The sequence below is a fragment of the Haemaphysalis longicornis genome, unplaced genomic scaffold (genome assembly GCF_048455015.1).
Source record: "Haemaphysalis longicornis isolate Haplotype H1 unplaced genomic scaffold, Haemaphysalis longicornis Haplotype H1 scaffold_6, whole genome shotgun sequence".
In the NCBI taxonomy this organism is placed as follows: domain Eukaryota; kingdom Metazoa; phylum Arthropoda; class Arachnida; order Ixodida; family Ixodidae; genus Haemaphysalis; species Haemaphysalis longicornis.
This window is the reverse complement of record NW_027526407.1, coordinates 34,399,900-34,409,720: the sequence shown is the minus strand read 5'-3', so window position 1 is coordinate 34,409,720 and position 9,821 is coordinate 34,399,900. Positions and strand designations below refer to the sequence as shown.

Below are 9,821 nucleotides of genomic sequence, written 5' to 3'. Positions count from 1 at the left end.
AGATGATCACGGAACTGACTGCTATTCGTCCTTTCAATACACAGTGTTCAATCCAGATAAGTTGTGGGCAACGTTTTTCTGACTGGCGCCGCGTTGGAGACACTCATGGTTCTACCGCAGGACCATGCTGCTTATGCGGGATCAGTCATGTACCCACGCGGGGCTATAAATATCTGAAATGTTATTGTACTGCAGATGTTACAAGCTAACGGACGCATGACTGGCAATGATATGAAGCCGATCGAGTTGCTGCTTGCAAGCGGAACGACTATTATTTCATTTTCACACCGTTTCTCGTAAAGAGGCTGTTGCTTCCTCTCTTGGAAAAAACAATCAACATCCGCTTTAGACTAACCCTCTAGAGACCTACGTGCCGCTTCACACAATCAGCCGAGACGGCGTATTCAAGATGCCATTTGGCCTGTTTGAGCAAAACGAAGTTATGCTGCGTCGAATCCCGCCTAATGTTGCTTACAGTAAGCATTTTGGTATGAGCGTTCAATTAAATTCCTCCTCGTGTGGCCAACGTGTGCAGTTAATTTTCGCAAGAACCTCTATACATCGGGATCCTTGATACTAGCTTAAACGCATTACCGCTAAGGTGTCTCTGGGATTGTACCAGTCCCCTCAGATATTTTACAGGAGCTTCTTGAGCTGCCAATAACAAACGACATAAAATATCCGGCAGAAAAAAGCAACACTGCGAGACATTTCTGTGAGACATTTCTTGGTCATCCAGGTTTTTTTTTCATTTAGTGCCAGTTTTATAGTTTTGTATGGGAAACCCCTTAGCGAAAAGTAATACGTTTGAAATACGTACGAGTACGCTTGAAGTGCACTTCAAATATGCTTCGTATTTGTAAATGTATTTTAAGTGCATTAAAAATTGCATTTTCTCAATTTTTAGTAAATATTCAAAATACATTATTAAAAATTTGGGAAAAATACAGTGCTTTTAAGTACCCTGCAAATAGATTAAAAATGCACTGAACCTCACGAATGTGCGCTTAAGGCATTCAGAATATATTGAAAATGCATTTCTTCCCGCCAAACGATGATGGTGTAAATGCACTGTAAATATTATAAAAATATACTTACCTAACTACATTTAGAGTAGGTAGCACTCTGAGTATACTTTAAAAGTGTGCTGAAGCATGGAAATATACTCTGAATATATTCGAAATACATTTCAAATGCCTTTTACGTTTGTGGAACAAACATGTAGAGATACACTCTCAATGCATGAAAAATACCTATTGAAAATACATTTTAAATGCATTCATAAAGCTTTGCCGAAATACATTTCGAGTACACTACAGGCGCTGCTTCAGTTGCTGAATTGTAAGATTCACGTAAAGCATATCTGAAGCGCCAGATAAAACACATCTCAAATGAATAAACGTACTGAGAATTTCTCCTCGATGTTTACTTATAATAAAAGAAACTGAGGAAGATACTTTCACTTACTTCGCTGCCTAAAGCAGGCATAACTCTGCGTATTAGAGAGAAACTCGGCGTACAAATATGTAAGCGGTGGTGTTCCAACGCAATCGGCAAAGCAAAAACATCGAATTCAACGAGTATATATATGTACGAAAACATTTGCACTTTGCCAGCGTTGTTACGACGGTATCGCTGTGCAGGCTTGGAAAATTTTCTTTTTCTGAAAAATATTCGCCTTAGATGGACAACTCTGGCTATGCTTGCGTGGGCGAGCAGCTCGGCTCGGCGCCTCTCACTGCTGCTCACTACCTCCTCCTCTGTGCCCGGCACCTGCGGCGCGAGTTGAGCGGCTCACCCCTCCACGTTTTGTCTGCCTTCGCTGCGTTTCTTTTGCCTGTCTTGTGGTGTTTTCGGGCTCCTCAACGCGCGGTCGTCGGGTGGACGCAGTCTCTGCTTGGACGGCGCGTTGCAGCGGCGTTGGCCGTCTAGCCAAGGTAAGCACGATATACCGGCTATTTGTGCGTACGGTGTTGCACTACAATTAATGGACGTAGGTTTGCCTTGCAATTGAAGAGTGCTAATGCCCTTTATGAAATCCGCACGTGGTTGTTAAGCTTACCTCTACCTGCGAGCAAGATTTCCTGCCGTAACTACGCTGTGCAAGGGAATGTACTCACAAGTCAACGACAGCAAGAGGCCGTAAAAAAATGGATTTTAGTGCTTTCCTTTTTGCGCCTAATTTTTAGCTCGGGCCCTGCTGAGTGGACGGGGGACTCTTGCTACGAGTTTCCCTGTAGATCGAGTTATTCCGTTCTGAACTTATTGAGGACTAACACTTGCATTAAACACATAACAGCCAGGAACGTTTTTAGCACAGCCTCTTCACAGAAAGTCCGCCGTCCATGTTTACGCGCTTGAGAAATTTGCGAAGTGTATCCAGGGACGCTGCTTTCTTTTGTTTTCTGTTCGCAGCAGCTGTCGTGTCCGCTCCTTTGGGAGCGGTGATGCGAGCAAAAGACTGACGCCACTCCGATGTAGCCGCAAACAAGAAAAAGCCCCGTGTTTATTTCACAGCGGCGTTTTATACAATCCAGCCAGTGACGTCACCTCGGCCCGCGCACCCTGGTGCGCAGCCGCAACAGAGATAAAAGATAACACGACATCTCCCTTTTTTTTTTAAAGGGTTTTCAAGACAACACACAAGTAATCTACAAAGCCCCAACAGAAACAAGTGAACGTATCAACTGTAGCCATATCGCTCTGGCGGTCTTATTTCGCGGCCGTAACATGTCACATAACCACCCGGCCTTCGTTTATTCAGCGGAGTGGCCGGCGTTAGATTCAACGTGGAAGGCTCTGAAGAGGCGTTGCCTTCCTCGGATTGCCCCGTAGCGTTGGGAGTGGCAGGAAAGTCGTAAGACGGGGCATGCCCGCTGGTTCGCTCACTGTACCTAACCAATGTCCTCCTGTTTCTCTCCAGCTCCGCTCCGTCATCGGTCCGCACCCTATACGACCGAGGCCTCAGGGCTGAACTCAACACCGTTGCCGGCTTTTTGCAGTCTTTTATCCACACCCGGTTTCCTGGTGCGAGGGGTGGCAAGGGGGTAGCCGCATGATGACGGTCGTAGTCGATCCTTTGCTTGTTCCGAACTGCCTCGTCTCTGCTTTGAAGGCTCCTGAAACCCCGAGCCTTTGATGGTACAAGTTTATCGGATGCACCGGGAGCGTAGAGCGTAAGCGCCTGCCCATCAGTAGCTGGGCTGGACTTGTGCCCAACGGCCCAGGGGAGTCTCTATACGCCAGGAGGGCTAGGTACGGGTCAACCGATTTTTCCAAGAGCCGTTTTACAGTTTGTACCGTACGCTCGGCTGCCCCGTTTGATTGCGGGTACCTGGGGCTGGATGTGACGTGATGGAAGCCGTAACTGGCCGCAAACGCAGCAAATTCTGCAGACGCGAACTGAGGACCGTTGTCAGTCACAACAATTTCTGGGATCCCGTGCCTGGCAAATACGCTCTTCATTTGTACAATGACCGCCGAAGAGCTTGTGGAAGATAATAGGGCGAGCTCCGGATAACGAGAAAAATAGTCTACGACCACAAGGTAGTCTCTTCCGCGCAAGTGGAAAAGATAAGCTCCTAGCTTTAGCCAAGGCAAGCTGGGAGACTCTGATTGCATCATCGGTTCGGCTTTTTGAACGCGCAGCGTCGCGCAGTCCTGACAACTATTAACCAAAGCTGCCAGCTCCGCGCTGAGACCTGGCCACCACACCGATTCCCGAGCCCTTGCGCGACATTTCACAATGCCCTGGTGTCCCTCATGCAATGAACAGAGAACTTCGCTCCTTAGACTCCGAGGCACCACCAAACGAGACCCATGCAGAAGAACACCGCCACATATCGTGAGGTTTGCTCTTTGCGACCAGTAAGGACTCAGCCAACTGCTTACTTTTGCGCAACGGGGCCAGCCTGCCCTACAATACCAGCGAAGTTGTTTGCAAGTCTCATCTTTTTCTTGCGCCCTCTTCATTTTGTCCCAGTGTGCTGAAAATTTGAGTTCGCCAATACAGCCTTCTACGTGGCTCGACACTTCGCTGCAACCTAGCTCTCCCATCGCTAAACCAGCTTCCTTGCACGGTGCCCGGGAAAGAGCGTCGGCGGTACCAATCTGCTTTCCTGGGACATAAGATACCGAAAAGCAAAATCGCATGAGCCTTAATCGGAACCTTTGTATTCTGGGGGGCAGCACATCAATCGGCGACTGCCCCAGCAGCGATACAAGCGGTTTGTGGTCTGTCTCAAATTGAAATTCCAGCCCTATCAAAAAACACTCGAGCCTTTCTGCCGCCCACGTCAGCGCCAGCGCTTCCTTTTCTATTTGCGCGTATCGTTGCTCCGTTGGTGTTAATGACCGAGAGTGATACGCAACGGGCCGCCTTTCGCCGTCCGGCTGCACTTGCATCAGGACACAGCCGAGACCTACCGACGATGCGTCGGCCGACACAATGGTGCGCAGCTTGGGGTCGAATTTCGCGACGCATTGCGCCGAGGTGATCAATGCTTTTAGAGCCTCGAATGCTCTTTGCTGAGGCGGGCCCCAATGCCACTCTCTGTCTTTCAAGAGCAGACTGCGGAGCGGTGCTGATACGTCAGCAAGATTGCTCACAAACCTTGCCAGATAGTTTATCATGCCCAAAAACCTGCGTACATCCGCAACACTTTTTGGCGTAGCCATCTCGTTTATGGCGTGAACTTTTTTGGGATGGTGTCAGAAGTGGGGTGAGCCTCCTCTCCCTCGGTGGCATTGCGGCATTCACCCTGCACTCGTTCGTACGATGACGGACCAGAAAGCGGCAGCCAGCCCACCAACGGCCGCCCTGCCACCGCCTGCGCCGTTCAACTTCGACAGGACTACCGAGTGGCCAGAATGGATTACGTCCTTCGACGACTACCGCTACGCATCGGGGCTCAACGACAGAACGGAGGAAGCCCAGGTGAGGACGCTGTTGTACACCATGGGCAGGCAGGCCAGGAAAATTTTTCAAACGTTCGGCCTGACGGAGGAAGAGTCCCGAAACTACGCGGTGGTGAAGACAAAGTTTGACGCTCATTTCGTGGCCGCCAAGAACATAGTCTACGAAAGCGCTAATTTTCATCGCCGGAAGCAAGAGCCCGGAGAAAGCGTGGACAAGTTTGTGACAGCCCTGCATGAGCTAGCCGACCGCTGCGAATTTGCAGAATTCCGGGAGCGCGTGATCAGGGACAGATTTGTCGTAGGCCTCCGAGACGCACAGCTGTCAGAAGCTCTCCAGATGGATGCCACTCTTACGCTAGCGACCGCTCTAGCGAAGGCCAGACTCAAGTTCTGGTCCACGAATGTGGGCGTGGGTTCGAATCCCACTTGTGACACCATGTCGTGTCCGCTCCTTTGGGAGCGGTGATGCGAGCAAAAGACTGACGCCACTCCGATGTAGCCGCCAACAAGAAAAAGCCCCGTGTTTATTTCACAGCCGCGTTTTATACAATCCAGCCAGTGACGTCACCTCGGCCTGCGCACCCTGGTGCGCAGCCGCAACAGAGATAACAGATAACACCACAGCAGCCGCTCACAGCTGCGCATGTTCACAGCAGCCGCCGTACGGGGAAGGAATCCAGTTTGTGGCATACATGCATCCGACTAATGCGCATGGCCGGGCCATACGGCGAGAATCCGAGCAGCCTTCGCGATTTTTGTCGGTCGCATGTCGCCATTCTGTCAACTAAAGCCATGAAAGAGTTTATGCCGTCTGTTTCGAAGTGACCAAAAGTGTTAAAAGCGACCCGTGTAATATTCAGTGGAAGTGGCAGTAGTGAAAGTGCATCATGCTCAGGGACTACAAATGATTTGTCAATGTAAGACAAACTGTATGAGAGTAGCCGCTAAGTTACAATCAGTTTCTGTTTTTACCGCCACCCAGAACCAAGAACCAGCAAAGGAAGGAAGGAGAAGGAAGGCGGACAAGGGAGGGGGACTTCGAGGGAGGCAACCAGTTCCCCGCCCGAGACCCCTCGGTTCCCGGAACGGGTCGCCCGGGCGGGTTCGTCTCTTTTTGTTCCTTGGATTGCTCCCCCAAAACTTCGCGAAACTTCAGGACGTTGGACCCTTCCTCTTTTGTGTTTCCGAGCGACTTTTTCCCTCCTTGCTGTATTCATTTCGTAGCGCATTCACGAACACGTGTGCGCGTTCCGAGAGGCCCTTCGGCCGCTCGTGGTCGAGTGACAGACACGCGGAACCCGACGCGCTACCGCTGGACCACGCCACCGGAGAATTTCAGAAATGTGCCCAAAGACACCGAAAACAGCGTGGGCTGCTTGGCGGTTGTGTGTGTTTAGAAGCCGCAATTGCCCATTTGCGTCTAAAGGGTGTACTTAAACGAGTTTCTTTTAGGTGTCACGAGTATTTATGAAGCGACTACTTTTTACTTGATGGACCCTGACGCGCAGGTGTTTATCTTTTTCTTGTATGTTAAGGACGCCAGCATTTACAGTTATTTTCCGCGTTGCTCCCTAATTAAATGATGACGTTGTCTGTGTACAGCAAAAAGTATAAAATTACCTGCCGGTGATGTGCGCCGGAGAGCAAAAAAATTACATGTGTGTGCAAGCACAAATACACGTTTTCTGGCGTTCCTTGTTTTAATCGCTTCGGTTAGGTGCCTACGATATAAGAGCTTGTTATTTTAAGGACGGCGTGAAATTTTTCTTGTTTTTCGAAATAACCTTACTTTGCCGTTCGTTTGAAAGCATTGTTGAGTGCACACGCCAATCTAATGACATTTATGTAAGCTTTCTACTGCAATCCTGCCCATGCATTTTTAAATTGTTTCGCTGCGCACTATATTTTTAGAACGTAATCTCCGAAGAAGGTGACGCCGAAATATGGAACGCATAACAATAATTGTACTTAATAAGATTACTGCTTATCTTATTTTATTAGCGTCCTGTGAGGTCACAGACCAGTTTTGTCCAAGTTAGTTGAAAAACTAGAATTGCCACCATTTCAAGTTTACTCAAGCGCCTAAGAAAGAGAAGTAGCATAAAAGAACTCTGTTGCATGTTTGGTAACGTTGTTATCTTAGCTCTGTCTTTTTTTTTTGCTAATTTTCGCTCATTTTTATCCCTAGACAATGTCCAAACATAAGCCTAATCATTTTTTCTTAAAAATTGTATTGAAGATCCGATGCCGCATGACTATATAAACTATGCTTACCATTACATAAATTGTCTTACGTCCTTCAAAGGGGAATTGTTTTCACGGTGGGTTTTTTTTTTCTGAAGGGGGAAACTAAAAAATCCTTGCTCGCGAGGGACGTTGGCACGGCTAGAGAAAAGGCCTGATTGATTTGACATTTATTTGCCTCTAAAAAAACGTTTCACTAATATTTTCATATTTTCTTTTCACTGCAGGTGCTGGCGAAATTTCCCGCGTGGAGAATCCGAAGTACGAAGACTCTGATGCACAACGCATCATCTGCGCTGGCTACCGAGGTGGCTGAAAGGCATTCATTCCTGCTGCTTAGTAATGGCAAAATTGGCCACTCGACTGAGGTGTACAATAAACAACTTTCAAACTGCCAATTTGTGCGCATACATGCTGTTCCTTTCTGTCATTGCTGGCCCGCATTCCGAGAATGGCCGGTTTACATTTTCACAATGGAGCATACCTTTACTAGTGCCTATTAAACTTTTTGAAACCACAATATGATAGTTTCTAGTTGAACGTTAACAATTCCCCCTAAGACACATTGCCATGGCATCTCTCAATGTATTTAAGTTTTATTTAGTATACACTAGTAACACATTTTGAGTATATTTGAAGCAGTATTTTCTGTGCATTTAAAATGCATTACTAATACATTTTGCACGTATTTAAAAATACATTTTCTGAGCATTTTTAATGCGTTTAAACTGCATTAAATATATATTTTTCATGCACTGCTTATGTATTATTGAGGTACATTTTAAATACATTGTAAATGTATTAGAAATGCATTTCGAATGTGGACAAAATAATGCAGAATAAATACGAAGTTAATATATGTATTAAATGCATTCAAAATACATTATGGCATCTTTTCCCTAAGGGACATCTAGCGTAAACGCTGTTAAACTTTTCATAGAAACAATCGTAGGCAATCTCAGGATCAGGTATTTCTCGTACTTCGGACCAAACAGTTCCCATTATTTCCAGACGAAACATGTCTAGACTCCTTTCGTTTATGTCACGTATGTTGATGGGAATGTACAGGTTTTTTACCACAAGAAATATTGAAAGGTGGTTACTTATTGCAGCAATGACTATGCCTGAGCGCAAATTTGAGTCCATAATGTTAGTAATGAAAACATCAATCAGCGTAGCTGATGTACCACATATACGAGTTGCAGCGTTAATTACATTTCTAAGACCATTAGACATCAAGCACTTACACAGTTCGATTTGCAATGGCGCTATCGTAAGGTGGTCGATGTTCAGATCACTGCCTAGTATTAATTGATGGTTGCAGTCATTAATCCAGCCCAGTTGGTCATGAAGAAAGGACATAAATTTTCTACGATTCCCGTTTGGGGGTCGGTAAAGGACACAAAACACAGTATTACCGCATTGAACCGTCAATATTTTATAGTCGCACGTGATCGCTGAGCGAGATTCAACTATAGAACAATTTATAGTGTTTTTAATAATTAACAGCACGCCTCCTCCTCTTTGTGAAGCCATATTTAAAACATATGTTGTGTAACCTGGTGATTTTAAAACTTCTAGGTCATTCTGGTACCACGTTTCAGCTATCGTCAAAACATCAGGATCAAAGCCAAAATTCACATGTAACGCAAGTATTTCTTTCTATTTGTTTCGCGCAGGCCGAGCATTAATGTGAACGGAACACAAACTGTTACGATTGTTTCCCCGCAGAACGCCTACTTGTTCCGGTGTAAGATAGTCGGCATCCATTTTTGAACCAGTCGGACGCTACGATCAGATAGGGAGGAGATGTGCTCAGACAATCTTTTCTAGGTTGCTAACGCGGGTTACCCTGAGCGTGCGCGACGAGTGAGTTTTCCTTGCGAATATTTTACCACCCTGCGTCCATGCATAGCGCAAATTCTTTTCCTTCTTTCTCGCGACGGTCATGCCCAGAAGTTTTTTCAGTTCAGGGCACAAGTGCTCATTGACGTACACCGCCGCAGCTGGCTTTGGGAAACAGATATCAGTGGTAGACAGGCCGCTTTTCCGAGCTTTTTCAAGAACGGCGTCACGTTTTGTCCTGTTCTGAAACTGCACTACGATATTTGAACGCGTTTTATCCTTTGTCGGAACCCTGTGGAAAACGTCAATATCAGCAGCACCGATTGGTTCTTTTATGGTAGTGCCGATAATTGCCAACATGTCGGTCAGATTTTCCCCGTCGCAACAGGGAACGCCGGTTATCTCGAGATTTGTGTTCCTTGAGTACTGTTCTATTTGCGTGAGCCTTTCTTCGCTTTCAAGCACTTGCCTTCTGAGTTCAGCGCATTCCCTTGTTGGAGAAGCATTTTCAGCCCTTATTTTGGCATTTTCATCCTGAATAGTTTCGAGGTTGGCCTTCATTTCCTCAAAGGATTTGTTCTTATATTCAATGCTAGACTTCACCTCTCAGTTCTCATTCCTAAATTCCCTTTCCAACGCTGCACGCATGTCACGAATTTCTTGTCTAACATCTTTCAACTCTTTTAACACGTCAGGGTTCATGACGAGACAAACATGCACTTCTTCGTAGCAGCAGCAGGAGCAAGTACAACAGCAAAGAAAAAAAATGCGCAGACAAGAGTTCAAACCTGCAACACAGAAGCGTTGTCTTAAGC

General features: G+C 46.5%; 1 protein-coding gene across 1 annotated transcript; it reads left to right on the top strand.

Annotated features, from left to right (window-relative positions):
- Positions 1-4,777: 4,777 nt before the first annotated feature.
- Positions 4,778-5,383, top strand: LOC144142967 (uncharacterized). The gene has a single exon (XM_077674795.1). The coding sequence runs from the start codon at positions 4,778-4,780 to the stop codon at positions 5,381-5,383; it is 606 nt and encodes a 201-aa protein (XP_077530921.1).
- Positions 5,384-9,821: the final 4,438 nt, after the last annotated feature.